This window comes from Equus przewalskii, chromosome 7, assembly GCF_037783145.1.
Source record: "Equus przewalskii isolate Varuska chromosome 7, EquPr2, whole genome shotgun sequence".
Lineage (NCBI taxonomy): Eukaryota > Metazoa > Chordata > Mammalia > Perissodactyla > Equidae > Equus > Equus przewalskii.
Genome location: NC_091837.1, coordinates 72,603,757 through 72,625,013, shown reverse-complemented (window position 1 = coordinate 72,625,013; position 21,257 = coordinate 72,603,757). Strand labels below are relative to the sequence as shown.

Genomic DNA, 21,257 nt, shown 5'->3' with positions numbered 1-21,257 from the left:
CAAAAACAGACACACTGATCAATAGAACAGAACTGAGAGCCCAGAAATAAACCCACACATCTATGGACAGCTGATTTTCAACAAAGGAGCCAAGAACATACAATGGAGAAAGGAAAATCTCTTCAATCGATGGTGTTGGGGGACCCGGCCCCATGGCCAAGTGGTTAAGCTTGCACGCTCCTCTGCGGCAGCCCAGGGTTTCGCTGGTTCAGATCCTGGGCGCAGACATGGCACCGCTCATCAGGCCACACTGAGGCAACATCCCACATGCCACAACTAGAAGGACCCACAACTAAAAAAATATATACAACTATGTACCAGGGGACTTTGGGGAGAAAAAGGAAAAATAAAATCTTTAAAAAATAAATAAATAAAAATTAAAAAAAAATAGTGTTGGGAAAACTGGACAGCCACATGCAAAAGAATGAAAGTAGACCATTACCTTACACCATACACAAAAATCAACTCAAAAGGGATTTAATACATGAATATAAGACCTAAAACCATGAAACTTCTAGAAGAAAACAGGCAGTATGCTCTTTGACATTGGTCTTAGCAGCATGTTTCCAAGTACCATGTCTGACTGGGCAAAAGAAACAATAGAAAAATAAACAAATGGGACTACATCAAACTAAAAAGCTTCTGCACAGCAAAGGAAACCATCAACAAAACGAAAATACAGTCTAATAACTGAGAGAAGATATTTGCAAACCATGTATCTGATGAGGAGTTAATATCCAAAATACATAAGGAACTCATACATCTCAACAACAACAAAGATTAACAACCCAATTAAAAAATGGGAAAAACATCTGAACAGACATTTTTCCAAAGAAGATATACAGATGGCCAACAGGCACATGAAAGAATGTTCAACATCATTAACTATCAGGGAAATGCAAATCAAAACTGCAATGAGATATCACCTCACTCCCGTCAGAATGGCTATAATTAGCAAGACAGGGAACAATAAGTGTTGGAGAGGGTGTGGAGAGAAGGGAACTCTCATACACTGATGGCAGGAGTGCAAACTGGTGCAGCCACTATGGAAAACAGTATGGAGTTTCCTCAAAAAATTAATAGAATTACCATATGATCCATCTATTCCAATGCTGAGTATTTATCCAAAGAACATGAAAACACAAATGCATAAAGGTATATGCACCTCTATGTTCACTGCAGCATTATTCACAATAGCCAAGACTTGGAAGAAACCTAGGTGCCCATCAAGGGATGAATGGATAAAGAAGGTGTGGTATATATACACAATGGAATACTACTAAGCCATAAGAAAAGATGAAATCTGGCCTCTTATGACAACATGGATGGACCTTGAGGGTATTATGCTAAGTGAAATAAGTCAGAGGGAGAATGTCAAATACTGTATGATCTCATTCATAAGTAGAAGATAAAACAACAAAAAACAATCACATAGAGACAGATTGGACTGGTGGTTACCAGAGGGGAAGGGGGGAGGGAGGAGGGTGAAAGGGGTGATTAAGCACATGTGTGTGCTGACGGATTGTAATTTGTCTTTGGTTGATGAACGTGATGTAACCTACACAGGAATTGAAATATAATGATGTACACCTGAAACTTATACAGTGCTTTAAACCAATGTTACTGCTATAAAATAAATAAATAGATCAATCAATCAATAAATAAGGGTTTACTTTCTAACTATATCTTAATATTAATCTTCAGTAATTCAGAGCCAGTCAAGCTCTCCTCCTGTCTTATCTTAAATATTTTATTGCTGGGACAATGAGAGATATAATTGGCGTTAAAAAAAAATTGCACAGACCCTATAATGGCGTGCTATATCTTTGAAATCAGGAAATTTTAGTTTCTTAAGAAATATTCCGCTCTCTATACTACTTCCATAGAATGAGATCCTCCAAAGTATCTTTGCTGAAGACTCTTTGGGCAGAGCCATCTCAGCGGCAACCCCGGCCTTCTAACTTTCCTTTCAGAGCTGATCTCACAGATTTTCACTCTGTTCCTCACCCCTTTATCCCAGTGGGTAATTGTCTTTCATATACTGTATAATGCCAAGGAATGTGGAAAAACATTCAATTATTATCAAAAACTCTGGTATTTTTAGATGTGAATATCAAATTAAAGAATAATAAACAGTGTATACTTCACAAACGTCCTAAATTTATATTACCTGAGTTGGATGACTTCCTCTCCTCGTAACCAGGTAAAACTTGGGGGAGGATAGCCAGAAACACAGCACTCCAGGACAGCATCTTTCCCTTCAATGGCTATTACGTTGGATGGTCTTTGCAGAAAATACAGCTGCCTGTGCAGTCCTGGATCTGTAGAAAGAAAACATAAGATCACATTTTTTTATGAAAAACATTGCAAAAATAAATGATGCAGCTTGAATTGTGTATTTTTTTTCTAATAAGACACTATGGATAAAAAGAAAACAAAAATGGAAAGACGCCGATTAAACTTAGGAAATAAACTCCTAAAAATATTTTTCCATCTCTAGATTCTAGGATTATGATACTAAAATATTCTTAGCTGTTGATGACATCACAGTATAAAGCAAAGGAAAAAAGTTGGAGGCTACAAGTCACCCATGTGGGCTATAGGCCTTGTAAACTTATCATTAGAGAATAAAACAATACTATCAGTAACTTTTCTAAATGTTATCACCTGAAACTTTTTGATATGTTCAGTTTGCCTGCCTCTAATATCTATTCCACTTCCTTCTGCTTTGTTTATTGCTTCTGTGGCTTGGGAAATAAGATAAGCATGTTAGAATTGTGTTAAAATAATACAAGTACTGAGAAGTAGACTATAGAAGGTACTGAGAAAATATCTGCCATCTTCAAAATGAAAGTTACACAAAGTTTTTTTATAGTAATAAGTTTGGCTGTTTCTAAGCCTTCCTTATATTTTCAATTTTTAAAATTTTCCAAAGAGTATGTTTGCCCCTAGAACTGAGACTCTGGGTAAATGAAGAGCTCTTTTATCCTTCTACTTCACCTAATGCATTTTCTAGTTCTAGATATATAAGATTATTCATTTTTACCAGCAAGTAACTGAAACAGTGTCTTTCAACCTACAGACTCATTCCATTAACCTTAGGACTAATTTGATCCAAAGTTGCTGAGATTATATCAGATGGAATAAGCAAAAAAAATCACAAAATCCTAAGCACGGTGTTCAACACTGTCAAGAGAAAGCTCTGTGAGTATTAAGAGATTCCCTTCCACCTACCATATAAATCCCACTCCTAAAGCCTGGGGCACACCAACAGCAGTTTTATGGCAGGTGGGCCTGGGAGAAATCCTCCCAGGCATGCTGATATCTCTGATCCAACCTGTTGAACAAATTTCTCTCTCTCAAAGTTCTTTTATTTAAGATAAGATGCTGTATTTCCAGGTTCCCATTAAAGTCCACATCTCTCTATGAAGGTTTAATTTAGGTTATTTTCAACATAATGCATTAAATGGAAATAGCCTGTAATCTGTCATTTTGCAAACTCAAAGCAAATTCTTGAAGCAAAGAAAAGAGGCAATGAAATCTTAAAAACTAGGATTGGGGTGGATGGAGACTTATCAAGAGGTTACATCTAACTGGGTCATGGTGTAGCCATGGGTAATCAGAGAGGAAGTGAGGCGGGAGGAGATCTGGGACACATTTTAACACTGTTGTTAATCTTCCTTGGCCTGATCCAGCTCCACTCAGATTTATCACAGGCCAATAAAAGAACAGCAATTCTCTAGATAATATTTGGGATAGTAATTGTCATCTAAAGTACTCTGCGTGGAAGAAGAGAAATTCACACTTTTTTCTCATCTTCTCACATCTGTTTCTAGTGGTTACAGCAATAAAAATAAATACTCTTCACAATGAAAATATTGAAAGAATTTTCAAACCTGTTAATCCTTATTAAACCAATATTGCAGAAAAACTGTCTTAAAACTTTTAAAAATTACTTGAGGTGTGTTTAACTTTCCTTTCTTGAACGTGATTTTTTAAATCAAATGAAAATGGTTTGAAGGATGTTATTGCTTAAAAATAAATTCCCTGAAATGGAAAGGTTCCCAAAAATGTGCATTTATAAATAGCCTTCTTTTATAATGGAGGCCTATCCATCTGAATGCTTCATTTTCACCACCTGTTCCTCAGCAGAAATGTTTCCGCTACATACACTGTATAACACTATACTATTCTAGAAACTCTAGTATACTATACTATAATACTATCCATTGAAAACATCAAGTAAGATCTACATAATTTGATCTTCTAGCTGAAAGAAAATTTGCCTGGGACCTATATGCAATACTACTTTTTTATCCATGGAAGAGCCAACATTTTAACTCAAACTGCTATACTTCCGTTTATCAGAAAACAAAATCATTCAACAAAAAATTATTACTTTTAAAAATCTTTTAAATATTTTTATTTTAATTTACCAAAAACTTGAGCAAATAGTACAGAGAGTTCCCATATACTAGCTCCCCCATCCCCTGACATTCAGTTTCCCCTATTATTATCTTACATTAGTGTGATATATTTGTTACAATTAATGAACTGATATTGATACAGTTATTAACTAAAGTGCATAGTGCACATTAAGGTTCATTCTTTGCTTTGTACAGTTCTATTGGTTTGATAAATGCATAATGTCAAATATCCAACATTATAGTATCGTATAAAATAGTTTCACCACCCTAAAAATCCTCTGAGCTTCACTTTTCCATCTCTCCCCTCTACCCCTATCTCAAACTCCAGGCAATCATTGGTCTTTTTACTATTTCTATAGTTGTGCCTTTTCCAGAATATCATGTAGTTGAAATTATATAATATGTAGACTTTTCAGATTGATTTCTTTCTCTTAATTATATGCATTTAGGGTTCATCCACATCTTTTTATGGTTTGATAGCTCATTTATTTGTATTACTGGATATTATTCCACTGTATGGATGTACCACAATTTGTTTATCCAGCCACCTGTTGAAGGATAGGTGCTTGACTGATTGCTTCTAGTTTTTGGTGATTATAAACAAATCTGCTATAACCGTCCATGTGCAGATTTTTGTCTGGACATAACTTTTCAACTCAATTGGGTAAATACGGATCACGATTCTAGGGTCATGATTCTTGGATCACGATTGCTAGATTGTATGATAATACTATGTTTATTTTTGTAAGAAACTCCTAAACTGTCTTCTAAAGTGGCTCTGCAATTTTTTACTCCCACCAGCAATGATGGAGAGTTCCTGTTGTTTCTCATCTTTGTAAGCATTTTGTATGATCATTTTTGGATTTTAGCCATTTTAATAGATGTCTAGTGGTATCTTACAATTGTCTTAACTTGCAGTTCCCAAATGACATATGATGTTGAGCACATTTCATATACTTAGTTTCTATTTGTATATTTTCTTCAGTGAGGTATCTCTTCAGAACTTTTGCCTATTTTTAATTTTGTTTGTTTATTGTTGAGCTTCACGTATTCATTTTATGTTTTTCATACAAGTCCTTTATCAGATGGGTATTTTGCAAATATTTTCTCAATCTGTGGCTTATTTTATCATTTTCTTAACATTGTCTTTTGCAGAGAACAAGTTATTAATTCCACAAAGTCCAATTTATCAATTTTTCCTATCATGGATTTTTTTATAAGTGTGGTATCTAAAAATTCATTGTCAAATCTAAAATCACCTAGATTTTCTCCCATCTTATCTTCTAGAAGTTTCTATAGTTCTTTATTTTATATTTAGGTCAATGCTCCATTTTGAGTGAATTTTTGTGAAAGCTGTAAGGTCTGTGTCTAGTTTTGTTTTTATTCTTTTTTACATATGAATGTCCTGTTGTTTCAGCACCATGTGTTGAAAAGACTATCCTTTGTCCATCGACTTGGTTTTGCTCCTTTGTCAAAGATTGGTTGACTGTATTTTTGTGGGTCTATTTCTGAGAGCTCTACTTTGTTCCATTGTTCTATTCCCCATTATTTTGCCAATATAACAATATCTTGACTACTTTAACTTTATAGCGAGTCTTGATGTCAGGGAGTGTTCATCCTCTGATGCTCTTCTTCGGTATTGTGCTCACTATTCTGGTTCTCTTGTCTTTCCATATAAACTTTAGAATCGGTTTATTGAGATACACAAAATAACTTGCTGTGATTTGTCTTCATCTTAAAATAACAGTAGTGCAGGCATCATTGGGCTCATATTGCCACAAGAACACCATTTCCTATTGCTTCTTTAGACAGGGCATATGTATTCCAGATTACTTCAATCTCAATCTGGCCTATTTCAGTTATGTTTATTATCTTTGTGGCTTCATAGGCATTGGACTTTGTGACTCTGATCACATGTATGAAAATATCAGCTTTTGGCAGAGAAATTTGATTTCACTTCTCCCAAGATATCTCTCTGTAATTATCTAATCTAATAAATTCTATTATTATGGAAGTTCCCCAAAAAGCTAATAGAAATTTTCTTTAATAGTAAATAGTTCTTATGCTATACAACTTTGTAATAGATTAAATATGATCACAAATTGATTGAACTCTTCCAATGCAGAATTGAAGGTCTAGTCCCTATGATTTGAATCTGGCCTGGCCTTGTACCTGCCTTTGACCAATAGACTGTGGTGGAAGTTATGCCGTATGAGTATACTATATGAGCCAAGGCCTTCAGAGGCCTTACAGTTTCTGCCATGGCTCTTTCTGAGACTATGCTGTTCATTTCGTCCACTGGAAGTTGAGAAGACACAGGAAGATAACTGAGTCCCCCAGCCAAAAACCAGCAACAACAAACAGATAGGTGAGTGAGGCCATCTTGAACCTCCCACTTCGGGCATATGCGCATGAGTGAGTCAAAATGAAATCAAGAGAGGAAATGCTGAGCTAAACCACAGAATTACAATAGAGGATAAATTTGTCCTTTAAGTCATAAATTTTGGAGTGATTTGTTATGTAGCGATAGATCATTGAAACATACAGTTGAAAATGAAAACAAAACAAGCCCACTCCAGCAATTTAAAATACCAAGTAAACTTTTTTTTTCCAGTTTGACTTTTGCTTTTGTTTTTGTACTGTTTGGGTGATTTTGGCTGTTTACAGAAATATTATTTAATTGATATCTGCCTTATTTTTCTCTTTTAAAATCTGAATTTGGGTGAGCCAACCCCAGTTGCCTAGTGGTTAAGTTTGGCGTGTTCCACTTCAGTGGTCCAGGTTTGGCCCCTGGGCACTGACCTAAACCACTCATCTGTCAGTGGACACTCTGTGGCGACGGTTCACACAGAAGAAGAGGAAGACTGGCAACAGATGTTAGCCCAGGGTGAATCTTCCTCAGGAAAAAAATATGTGAATCTTTTTTAGAGGAGTGTCAAGAAAGTATATCTATGTTTCAGAATCAGATGGATGAAGACGCAATTGCCAAGGTTATCTTTGTGTGATAAATTTATGGGTGGTTTTTATTTTCATCTTTGGATTTTTCTATATATTCTAAAGGTTTTTATAAGAACATATATTATTTTTAAAGAGTTATTTTAAAGTCTAGTGTTGCAGAATGGATGCAAATTATACAAGGAACAAAGAAATTCTCAAAGTTAATGATGAAAACACAAGGAAAATATTTAAGAGCAGATGAAGGCTCCGTAACAGCATAAACGCAAGAGGCCCGGAGGAAGTGAAATTCCGGGTCATGACTTTTGTTGAATAAATTGATTATAATGGAACTAACATGGAATTAGTAATTATTCATAAAAATCTTTTTTGTTTCACTATATGGGCACTGACTATTCAGACCCAATGGAATTATTCAACTAATAGAACACGACAAATTTTTCCAGTGAATTAATGAACCTGATTTAAATACAGAAAGTGGCATCAAAATACTAGTTTGTAATGTTCTATTTCATAAATTGGGTGATAGGTACGTAAATGGTCATTTTATTTTTATTATTTAAACTGTAGATATGTTTCATATACTTTTATGTATGTGTAATACATTTTAAAATAAAAATGGGAGGAAAATGCAACGGTGGACTCCAGAAAGCAAATTTGGCAATAGCTTTAAAAATCAAACAAGCAAAAAGTGAATTTTTTCCCCTAACGTCAAATTTTTATATTAAAAATGACAAAGCAGATCTCTTTAATATAATGCTTTGGAAGTGAATGTACAAAATTATGGGACTATTTTTCTTTTCTAAATCTATTACAAGAGGCATGATTTGCTCAGCCTGAACCTCAGGTTAGCTTATTCCTATTGGGGGGAAATGTTAGCCTGATTCTCTGACCTGATCGCATTGTCATCCTGGTGATGGCACAGTTAATCCTCCTCAGAGAGCAAGAGGGTAGGACATAAATGAAGGGAAAACAGTCGGCACAATGATCCTGACCTCTGACATATGCAGATTACGTTAAATTGTAGAAACACCTTATGGCAACATGCTGACTTTGCTTATGCTTCTCTTTCCTTCTTTCTTTCTTTTTAGCTTTTCTAATGGAAAATTTGGCCTACTTCAGCTTACTCTGTTATCTGAGTTGGAGAAAAATGATCTATAATCATTAGGAAAATGAATACTGATGTAACTGTTTGCTCTCTGGAACCACTTGTACTCTTAAAAATTATTGAGGACCCCAAAGAGCTTTTGTTTATGTAGGTTATAGCTATAAATATTGACCACATTAAAAATCAAAACTGAGAGATTTTTAAAATATTTAGTTATTAAATATTTATTCACACCTCACCAAAAATTATATATTTTTAAAATACTGTATTTTCTAAACAAAAATATTAGTGGGAAGAGTGGTAGTACTTTATATTTTTGTAAATTTTTTTTGAAGAAAATTAGCCCGGAGCTAACATCTGCCACCAATCCTCCTTTTGTTGCTCAGGAAGATTGGCCCTGAGCTAACATCCATGCCCATCTTCCTCTGTTTTCTATGTGGGACGCCTGCCACAGCATAACTTGATAAGCAGTGCATAGGTCCACACCCGGGATCCGAACCGGCACACCCCTGGCCGCCGAAGTAGAACGTGGGAACTTAACCACTGTGCCACCAGACCAGCCCATATTTTTGTAAATTTTTTAATGACTGGTTTAATAGAAAACAACTAAATTGCTGCGTTATTTTCTGCATTCATTTTGTTCTGATATGTCGATTTGGTTGAATTACATGAAAATAATCTGACCTCAAAAAATATGATGTTGGAAAAGAGACGTATTTTAAGATTTTCAGATAATTTTAGATTTTATCCTTTAACTCTACACCAAAACTCGATAAGTAGTTTGTTTTTTGTTTAAAGGTTGGCACCTGAGCTAAAAACTGTTGCCAATCTTTTTTTTGTTTCTGCTTTTTCTCCCCAAGTTCCCCCAGTACATAGTTGTGTACATATATATATTTTTTAAGATTTTATTTTTCTCCCCAAAGCCCCACCCTGGTACATAGTTGTGTATTTTTAGTTGTAGGTCCTTCTAGTTGTGGCATGTGGGACACTGCCTCAGCGTGGCCTGACGAGTGGTGCCATGTCCACTCCCAGGATCCGAACCAGCAAAACCTTGGGCCGCTGAAGGGGAGCACGTGAACTTAACCACTCGACCGTGGGGCCGGCCCCAAGTATTTTCTTGAAAGTTAGTTATTATGTGGAATCTGACACCATATCAATAAACATTTTGTGCTGTTATATAAAAATCCACTGATCTATCTTGCATTTTGAATACATCTTTTAGTCATGCATGATTTTGTCACGTCAATCAATGGTCGTTTGGAATAGTGCACTGAATTAGACAGGTCTTCCAAATGTTGACACATTTCGTTATACAGTATCAGAAAATCTCATTTGTTACCATCACCACCAATCCTATCAGCAAAGTCTTTCAATATTGCAAAGCTGTCAAGCTCCCAGTGGCACATACAAGTTTTCCAAATTTCTAATTTTAACTTAAAAGCTTGAATTTCATCTTTGGCAGCAAATACTCTTTTCCTTGAACTGACTGGTTCACTTCACTGATTTTTGAGAAAACGTCCAACTAGTAGCTAAGTCTGAATAACTATAGTTTTTCTGTTGATTGTCCCTTCAAGTAAAAATGGTGTTCCATTAAAAAAAAAGTTAGCTAATTCAGTTTGAAACTTAAATGATCACAGAAGTTTTACACCTCAAAAATTATTATATTTTCATATCTTTCATGTATATTTCCCATTTTGACATGCAGAATATTAACAAGATATGTATTTAAAGATGGATATTTAATAACTAATAATTTTTACTGCTTCATCAAAGATATTCTTAAGTCAACACGGTGAAAAAATACAAAAAAAACCTCCGTATCAGCATTATCATTAAAATAGGTTTGACCTCACAGATCCCCTGAAATCATTTCAAGAAATACCAGGGGTTCCACGGACCATGCTTTGAGAACTGATGCAGACATAGTCTCAACAAGTTAGCAATTCTTCTGAGACATTCAAGCAGCTCATTTCCTTTCAACATGGGAATAGTTTTGCACCTTTCAAATAGACATTGATAAATTAAATATACTTCTTTCTCCTTTGTCTGTTCTTCCTCATTCTTATTATTTTGCATTTAGGAAGGCAGTGCAAAACTCAAATATTTCCAATCATTGTCTTTCAGCAATAGATTATTAAAAGTTAAGAAGCATCTTGGATCATATAATCTGACACATTTACCTACATTTCACAGATTCAGAAACAAGAATTCAACCATCTTTGGGGCCTGTGCCCTAAAGAGGCATGGGGAAGGTATACTAGCGAAAGTGGAAAGAATATTTTCTGTTTAAAGTCATAAAAAAAAAAAAAAAGAGCTTGGATTAGACATTACACTGGCCAAATTAATTGAGTCTGTGTGGTCAGCTGGAAACTAGCTTTGACTCTCTGCATTCACAGGTTTTCCCAAATGTCTTTGGGCCACAGCATTTTGTCTTCCTTCATGATAGATGACCTGGTTGACTGTATAAATTATCCAACTTGAGATATGTTTTAGAGTAAAAGGTAACTCTCTTCATAATTATTCTAGGACACTAGGTGTGACCAGGACCGTCCCCAGCAAACTGAAATGCATGCTCACCCTCTGACAACCATGACTTTCTTTTCATGGGGCCATTTTTCTAATCTATGATTTAGGAACGTCAACACTAAACTTCCATAGCTGACTCTAAACAATAACTGATGCATAGAGAAATTTAATTATGGACTGTTGGCATCTGTGTCAGCAGGAAAAGAAATGCTAGTTTTCACAAGTTAATAACTGTCTTCTCCAAAATAGCCAGTACTCGCTTTTAATTTTTATGCTTTCTGAATGCAAAACCTTTTTTTCTCATTGTCTACTCAGGTTGTCTTTATTAATTTCCTGCCTCAACAGAATATCAAATGCCTTTCCAATTGGAAATGAAAGTGCAATGCAGGCTACCATGGGATATTCTCTTTTATTTCTTCCCAGGCAAAGAGTTACAAATTAATCTCACTTCACAGAACTAGTTTCCTCTGTCTTCATCCTCAATTTCAAGCTAACCTACTGTTCACTTGCTGGCTCCTTAGTCACTCCCCATCTAGTTCAGGAGGTACATGTGTCTTCAAACACAAGTAGGTAACTATAATATGTGCTCTGAGTGAAATATTCCATGAAATTCCTTCTAACTCTATGTTTAGAATGTCTTTTATTAAAAATCAGCCTAATCCAGACTGATCACAGAAATCAAAATTTATTTAATAAAATATGAAAAAACTCCATCTGGCCATAAGCCAAGGAGCTTTGAACAGAGAGCGAGAAGGGAGCCTTTTCTCAGGAGCTATTTTTCATCATTCTATGATTCTATTACTTTCCTTCCTCATTTACACCACTTCAGTACTAAAAATGACATTCCCTCTCTGTAAATATTCCTACATCTGTTCATATTTCCTCTTTCTCTCTCCATGTACACACACATATTGCTATTTGTAGTTAGAGTTTGGAGGAAGAAAGGGGAGCGTTTATTCTTATCATTGGCATATGGCTGTATCCCTTCTGTCTCACAGGCAAATTTTGAGTCTATCAGTTTCATTTTGTGGCAGATCTGAAGGAAGTGATTTTTCATTTATAGAATGACTTTTTTTTTTTAATTTTACAGCTGACAGTAGAATCCAAGAAAACAAATGTTGCCATTATGATGTGTCAAAGTTAGTTTAGGAAGACCAGAAATCTTCATAATTTATATAAAGGCATAAAACAGCATTTAAAACTTTCCAGAAATGTAGCAAATTTTTTATTCTAACTCTCTTTTTTGATAAAGAAACAAAAGTATTTGGATTACTTCCTATTTGGCCAATGTTGAATCAATAAAGTTGTGTCCATAACTCATGAAAAAATATATCTATTTTATGCCGCAGGGATAAATTGCTGTCAAACTGGACCAGGAAAGGAAGCTCCACCAGTTCTTTCATTAGTTTTTGTGACTTTTGCACACCCAGGTTATAGGTTAGGCTTTCACACACCCTCAGGGAAAGTGTCTTGTTTGTGTGAGTCAGGCCAGCCTGCCTCACCCTTCACTCACCCACGCAGAGCTGCTGAGCATTATATTCCTAGTAAATGCAAATCTGACCATGTGTCGGCACCAATAGACTTTTGGGAAAAGACAGGCTTTCTTCTCTTCAAGAAATCTTCATTCTTCCTTGTGGGGACAATCCCAAGCACATTGTTTCTGCTTTTGATCTTATGTGAAATAGCAACATTTCAGGAAATGGTTGTTAAGAGGAGATAGTATAATCGATACCTAACATCACTCAAGCTCCAAGATGAAAATAGAAAAACTAGTGGATTTGATGAGGGAGAGATCACTAGTGACGTTAGAACAATAGACATGGCAAGAAAAATGTAATAGTTCCTCCAGGATTCCAAGTACTTTCAACTTGTTGAAACTTGCTGAAACTTTCAACTGGTTGATGTCCCCCAAAACAGCACTGGGAATGAAAACTTATTTATTTATTATTCTTTTAAGATTTTATTTTTCTTTTTTCTCCCCAAAGCTCCCTGGTACATAGTTATGTATTTTTAGTTGTGGGTCCTTCTAGTTGTGGCATGTGGGACGCCACCTCAGCATGGCTTGATGAGTGGTGCCATGTCCATGCCCAGGATCTGAACTGGCGAAACCCTGGGTTGCCAAAGCAGAGCACACAAAATTAACCACTCGACCACAGGGCTGGCTCCTGAAAACTTATTTTTTAACAAATTCAAAAAACAAATAGATAGTGTCTATTTATCCATAGTAAGTTAGCTTATGCTTAATAGCATATTAGACTTTGTTGCATCTGAATGGAATTTCATCAATTCCATGTGAAACACAGGTTATCTCACACAGTTAAAAGACCTGACCTACAAAAACTAATTTCCACATAACGTGATTGTCTGTTGGTTTCTGTGCTCTTCCCAGTGCTTGTTCCCAAGGGGGCATGTTAAAATTTTCATCTGGGGGAGCAGGGGAACATAATGATATGGAACTTGATCTGTTTCCTGCATGGCCAGTTGTGTACAATAAAAGATATCCTATTTTTTTTTAGGGTGTTTGTGTGTGTGTGTATGGCAATATAAACCAACTTAAAACTATTGTCTTTTCTGGGGCTGGCCCAGTTGCATACTGGTTGGGTTCACGTGCTCTGCTTTGGTGGCCCAGGGTCTGTGGGTTCAGATCCCAGGCGCTGACCTACACATTGCTCTTTCGGCCATGGTGTGGCAGCATCCCACATGCAAAAAATAGAGGAAGATTGGCATGGATCTTGGCTCAGTGACAATCTTCCGCAGGCAGAAAGAGGAAGATTGGCAACAGATGATATCTCAGAGCCAATCTTCCTCACTCCCACCCCCCCCCAAAAAAAACCTATTGTGTTTTCTTTTATTAATCTAAAAGTAGGATAATCTCATATTTTATGAGATTGGTTTTTGACCTTTAATTGTTGGGTTTCAGCATGGCCTTATGGTTTTTAATAATTAGAGTTTGTCTAGCAAACTTGAATTCTTCAACACTGAACTCTAAAACTCTTGAACTTTTAAACACTTAAAAACACAATAAAGGCTGAGTTGGGGATGAATGTGGAATGAAACAATAAATGAGATCCTTGGTAGTGAGAAGATTTGGAAAATCTGATCTAGTCCACCCTCTTATCTTAACAGGTAAGGAAGCAGAGGATTTTAGAGGATTAGATGAATTGGTGTAGGTAATAAAAATCAAATACTAGAAGTCTTATTTATCTTCTAATTCCTATTTCTAAGCCATGCCTCTTGCAATATCTTGTAATATAGCAAAAGAAATGATGTTGATGGAAAGGTAAGGTGAAAATCATGTAACAATGAGTTACTACAGAGGAAATAGTTGCAGGAGACCCTGGCTTCTACTAGATGTGAAAAGGAAATGAAGCAATTAGATAGTACTATGGATAAATATTATAAAACATGAGTAATTAAATACCAGCAGATAAATGAATACTTAGCCATGCAGAACCAAAATTGGGTAACCTATTATCGGAGAAATAATCTTGACATGAGAATCAAATTCTTTAAGACTGGAATCTCTAAAATGTCTAAGTTAATTATAACAGCTACTGAGGACTTAGCGATTCCAGGCATTGAACTTTAAAGCCTCATAACCACCTTGTGAAATATATGCTATACCCTTGCATTTTGTGAGATAAATAAAGACTTAGATTAAGTAGTTTGCCTTAAACTGCACACCTAGTCAGTGGTGAAACCAAGATCTGTCCTTAGTCTGGTGTCAGATTTTACATTTTTAACAATTTATACTAAGTTCAAATTGGAAATTTTAAACATTAATTAATCAATATTAACTCAATATAAACTGAGTCCACAGAAATGGATTGTGATAGTCTTCACGCTGACCTCCTCATGCAATTTGGATTAAATCTGACATAATATATAGGAAATGTGGACTTCACAATGTTTAAATATAGTATGATGTTATCCTTCATTCTTTTCTAAGCACATATAAGAGAGAAGATCAAAAAACCATTTTATCCAACTTAGATCTAGGAAAGGCTAAAAATGTGCTGTTTATATTGTGTCATAAGAAATGGCTTTTTCAAAACTAGCCCAAACAAAGAAAACAAACCACGGGAAAATCCTTCCATGTAGTGAAAACCATTAAGTAGATACAAAAGAATCAGGTAATACGTTAATCTGATTTGCTCTTGACTTCCTTGTTTCTGTTTTTCTGTGTGCATATTTATGTCATGGTATCCATTGCTCAAAAGTCTTCAAGGATTCCCAACTATCGATAAAGTGAATAGAATAAAGTCTAAATTTCTACATATGGGATTCAAGGCTCTCCATAAGGTAGGTTCAACTTCTCCTTCCAGATTTATCATCTGCTGCTATCATTCTACGAATGATTCTCTCCTGATGATCTAGAAAAGCAATCACCTATATGGAGACTTCCGAAGTTTTACTTCTCTGCGTTGATTTCGAGCTAGATGTGTTTATCTGAATTTACCATTCCCTGCCTTGTGTTATCACATGGCTACATGAATTAACTGTCCAGCTCGACAGTAAATTTAAAAATAAAGCATGTGTCTTCTTTGTTATCCCCACAGATAATTCTGTAGAAATTATAAAAATTAAATGGTGTCAAAAGGTAATTAATTTTGAACTATAAGAAATATTTAGTCAAACTAAAAAGTTTAATGCACCCATCGACGTGGTAATAATTCTCAGTAATGAACAAAATTCTGAAACTTTGCTTTAAAACTAAAAAACGTAATTTTTCCTATAAATAATGTAAATTTTAGAATGATTTCTGTTAAAATTTATTTCAATAGAAGTAAATATTGTAGAGAAAAATCATTTGATATATGTCTTAGTCTAGTTTATACCATTAAAAGCCAATGCCTCAAATTACACATTTCAGGTCACTTCAAGGCCCAAGTCATCTAACTGTATTTAAACGAATGAGCAATAGATTGAATTACCAATTGATCAATGCAATTAGGTCATTAAGAAAACTGAAGTAAGAGTTCCAGTGTACGGGCCAGTTATTTTAGTCAGCCTAGTGCCCAAAGCAGATTTATAGCTCAGCAATTCAATCTACTGCTTGGACTCAGATATGATGAGAAATGAATAAAGTCGACTTGACAATCACAATGACTGCTTCAATCCCTCATATATTCTCCATCACATACAATAAGGCATCTTAAACCATCTCAAGTCTTACTTAAGAGTTTTGTTAACAATATTTCAAAAAAATCCTTCACAGCAATTTAATACTAACTTACTCTGTTAAAAATATATGATTCCTCACAAGCAAGAATTCGATTTCTGTCTTAACAGATTAATTAACAAATTAAATCAGTTACCAATTTTCCTCTTTCAGTGAAATAAATAATTATTCATTTAATCTGGAATATATAAAATGTTATGGGAAAATCTCTTTTAAAAACTTGTAATTTTGGGGCCATCCCTGTGGCCAAGTGGTTAAGTTGGCACACTCCACTTCAGTGGCCCAGAATTTCACTAGCTTGGATCCTGGGAGGGGACCTAGCACCACTCTTCAAGCCATGTTGAGGCAGCGTCCCACATAGCAGGACTAGAAAGACCTACAACTAGAATATACGACTATGTACTGGGGCTTTTGGGAGAAGAAGAAAAAAAGAAGGTTTGGCAACAGATGTTAGCTCAGGGCCAATCTTTAAAAAAAATTGTAATTTATGTTGAACACAATAACACCACTACCCCACTTCCAATCTCAATGAAAAGTGCCACTACGTGGCTTCTATCTGAGCCCGGACTCCATAGACTCCCTCATAAGCTGCATCTGACATGTTTCCAAGACCTGTTCTTAACATCTCCCCACCCATCTTCATTTCTGAATTCCTTCTGAAACCACTTTAGTAGCAGCTTTTGGTCAATTCTCTTCAAGATTAATGTGGCATATTCTACCTTATCTTCCCTTCTTCAGTTTATCTTCCTTTCTTCCAGTTTGTCCCCCTCCAACACTTTCTGTGCCTTATGATCCAGTTAAACAGAATATGCGCAGTTGCCCTGAAAAGATTTTCTCTCTCTCTTCTCAATGCTTTGCTTCTGCTGCCCTTTTTCCCAGGTGTCCACTTCTCTTTGCCTAGCCACTACTTGTTCTTTATGATGGGCACACTGGTATTTCTCTTTTACGTAAGGTAATAGTCTGTGTTTTGTCTTTGACAGCAAGCCCACTTGTTTTATCTATTTCCCCTACTAGACACTGGCTGCTTTAAGGCATGGTCAACCAATTTGTATTCCTAGCAACCAGCATGATGGCAGATATATATGATTCACTCAAAAGTTGAATAAAGTATTTATTTCTTTAGTGAATAAACTGAAACTGCTTACTGAAAGACAGCATTTCAAAACAACTATTTCATTGCAAGAATCTGAATTTAATAGATCTTAGTTACTTGGTGATATTAGACACCTGATATATAAAAGTGGCAATTTGAAATGCATTTCACATAAACTTGAAAAAGTACATTAAATTATATACTATTTAGAACTAGATAACTGCATACGGATATACACACAACTTCAAATACTCTCTTTCTGCATTGTGCTAAAAATAAGTATTGGACGAAGTTGCAAAACTTCAAATTAGCATTTATGTTTCAAACTAAAGCAAAAAGCAGATAACTTCATCACTCACTACAGTACTTAAAGGACCAAGGAAGAATATATATTTTTTTAAAGAGTGGTAACCATTTGGGTACCACTTTAGTACTTCTAAATCATGTTAATAAAATGATGGGTCTCTATTTAAATTGACTCTATTTTACCAGATTAAATAAGTGTTAGAATAGAGAATGACCAATATGCATATGTAATGTATTACTCCCTCAAATTGGTACTTACAGAGAGTAGAAATTGATTCAGAATAGATTAGCATGATTTTTTTTTATTGTGGTCATAATAACTTATAGCACAGTGAGATTTCAGTTGTACATTATCGTTTGTCACACAGCATACAAGTATGCCCCTTCACCCCTGGTGCCCACGCTCCTCTTCCCTTCCCCCAGTAACCACTAACTTATTGTCTTTGTCCACAAGTTTGTTTATATTCCACATAAAAGTGAAATCATATGGTGTTTGTCTTTGTCTGGCTTATTTCACTTAACATAATTCCCTCAAAGTTCATCCATGTGGTTTCAAACGAGACAATTTTGTCTTTTTTTATGGCTGAGTAGTATTCCATTGTATATATATACCACATCTTCTTTATCCAATCATCCATCAGTGGGCACTTGGGTTGCTTGTACATCTTGGCTATTGTGAATAGTGCTGCAATGAACAAATAGGTGAATAAGTCTCTTCGAATAGTTGATTTCCAGTTCTTTGGGTAAATACCGAGTAGTGGGATAGCTGGATCATATATGGTAGTTCTATTTTTAATTTTTTGAGAAATCTCTATGCTGTTTTCCACAGTGCCTGCACCAGTTTGTATTCCCACCAGCAGTGGGTGAGGGTTTCCTTTTCTCGACCACCTGTCCAACATTTGTTGTTTTCTGTCTTGGTGATTATAGCCATTCTAATGGGTATAAGATGGTATCTAATATAGCTTTGATTTGCATTTCCCTGATGATTAGTGATGTTGAGCATCTTTTCATGTGCCTGTTGGCCATTTGTATGTCTTCTTTGGAAAAATGTTGTTCGTATCTTCTGCCCACTTTTTGATTGAGTTGTTTGTTTTTTTGTAGTTCATTTGTGTGAGCTCTTTATATATTATGGAGATTAACCCCTTATCAGATATGTGATTTGCAAATATTTTCTCCCACTTGGTGGGTTTTTTTTCATTTTGATCTTGGTTTCCTTTGCCTTCCAGAAGCTCTCTAGTATGAAGAAGTCCCACTTGTTTATTTTTTTCTTTTGTTTCCCTTGTCAGAGTAGACAGAGTATTTGAAAACATCCTTTTAAGTCTGATATCAAAAAGCATAGTGCCTATATTCTCTTCCAGAAGTTTTATGGTTCTGATCTTACCTTCAAGTCCTCGGTCCATTTTGAGTCTATTTTTGTGCATGGGGAACGATAATGGTCTACTTTCAGTCTTTTACATGTGGCTGTTCAGTTTTCCCAGCACCATTTATTAAAGAGGCTTTCCTTACTCCAGTGTATGTTCTTGGCTCTTTTGTTGAAGATTAGCTGTCCATAGATGTATGGTTTTATTTCTGGGCTTTCAATTCAGTTCCATTGATCTGTGTGCCTGTTCTTGTACCAGTACCATGCTGTTTTGATTACTATAGCTTTGTAATATATTTTGTTTTTTTGTTTTGAGGAAGATTAGCCCTGAGCTAACTACTGCCAACCCTCCTCTTTTTGCTGAGGAAGACTGGCCGTGAGCTAACATCCATGCCCATCTTCCTCTGCTTTATACGTGGGATGCCTACCAGAGCATGGTATGTGGAGTGGTGCCATGTCCACACCCAGGATCTGAACCAGTGAATCCCGGGCCACAGAGAAGCAGAGCGTGTGCAATTAACTGCTGCGCCACTGGGCCAGCCCCTGTAATATATTTTGAAGTCAGGGATTGCAATTCCTCTAGCTTTGTTCTTGTTTTCAGTCTAGCTTTGGCTATTTGGGGTCTTTTGTTGCTCCAGATGAATTTTAAGACTCTTTGTTCTATTTCTGTGAAGACTGTCATTGGGATTCTGATTGGAATTTCATTGAATCTATAGATTGCTTTAGGTAGTATGGACATTAACTGTGTTTATTCTTCCTCTCCATTTGCATGGAATATCTTCCATTTCTTTATTCCATTTATTCCATTTCTTTATGTCATTATTGATTTCTTTCAGTAATGTATTACAGTTTTCTTTGTATATGTTTCTTTGTATATGTTTTCTTTCTTTAACCTCTTTGGTTAAATTTATTCCTAGACATTTTATTCTTTTTGTTGCTATTGTAAATGGAATTATATTCTTGAGTTCTTGTTCTGTTAGTTCATTATTCAAGTATAGAACTGCCACTGAGTTTCGTAAGTTAACTTTGTACCCTGCAACTTTGCTGTAGTTGTTGATTATTTCTAATAGTTTTCAGATGGATTCTTTAGGGTTTTTTTTTCTTTCTTTCTTTTTTTTTTTTTTTTTTGAGGAAGATTATTCCTGAGCTAATATCTGCTGCCAATCCTCCTCTTTTTTTTGCTGAGGAAGACTGGCCCTGGGCTAACATCTGTGCCCATCTTCCTCTACTTTATATGTGGGATGCCTACCACAGCATGCCTTGCCAAGCAGTGCCATGTCCTGCCCTGCGATCCAAACTGGTGAATCCCAGGGCACCAAAGTGGAATGTGCATACTTAACCGCTGCACCATGGGGCCGGCCCCTAGGGCTTTCTATATATAAAATCATGTCATCTGCAAACAGCAAGAGTTTCACTTCTTCAGTTTCTATTTGGATCCCTTTTATTTCTTTTTCTTGCCTAATTGCTCTGGGCAAAACCTCGAGTACTATGTTGAATAAGAGTGGTGAGAGTGGGCACCCTTGTCTTGCTCCTGTTCTCAGAGGGATGGCTTTCAGTTTTTCCCCATTGAGTATGATGTTGGTTGCAGGTTTGTCATATATGGCCTTTATCATGTTGAGATACCTTCCTTCTATATCCATTTTATTGAGAGTTTTTATCGTGAATGGATGTTGGATCTTGTCAAATGTTTTCTCTGCATCTATGGAGATTATCATGTGGTTTTTATTCCTCATTTTGTTAATGTGGTGAAGCACATTGATGGATTTGCAGATGTTGAACTATCCTTGTGTCCCTGATATGAATCCCACTTGATCATGGTGTATGATCTTTTTAATGTATTGCTGAATTAGGTTTGCCACTATTTCATTCAGGATTTTTGCATCTATGTTCATCAGTGACATTGGCCTGTAATTTTCCTTCTTTGTGTTGTCCTCCTCTGGCTTTGGTATCAGGGTGATGTGGGCCTCATAAAATGTGTTAGGAAGTGTTCCATCTTCCTTAATTTTTTGGAATAGTTTGAGAAGAATGGGTAATAAATCTTCTTTGAATCTTTGGTAGACTTCTCCTGAGAAGCTATTGGTCATGGACTTTTATTTTGGGGGAGGTTTTTGATGACTGTTTCAATCTCCTTACTGGTGATTGGTCTATTCAGAGTCTCTATTTTTTCTTCATTCAGTCTTGGGAGGTTGTAAGAGTCTAAGAATTTATCCATCTCTTCTAGATTGCTCAGGTTTTTTGGCATATAGCTTTTCATAATATTACCTTATAATCTTTTGTATGTCAGTGGTATCTATTGTAAT

General features: G+C 35.8%; 1 protein-coding gene across 1 annotated transcript in view; it reads right to left on the bottom strand.

The window, feature by feature from the left end:
- DCC (DCC netrin 1 receptor) overlaps window positions 1-21,257 on the bottom strand; it is a 1,088,896-nt gene that overhangs the window by 574,431 nt on the left and 493,208 nt on the right. Inside the window, exon 4 of the mRNA XM_070627604.1 lies at window positions 2,171-2,321. Coding sequence (XP_070483705.1) covers window positions 2,171-2,321 — 151 coding nt within the window. The remainder of the gene's footprint in view (window positions 1-2,170; window positions 2,322-21,257) is intronic.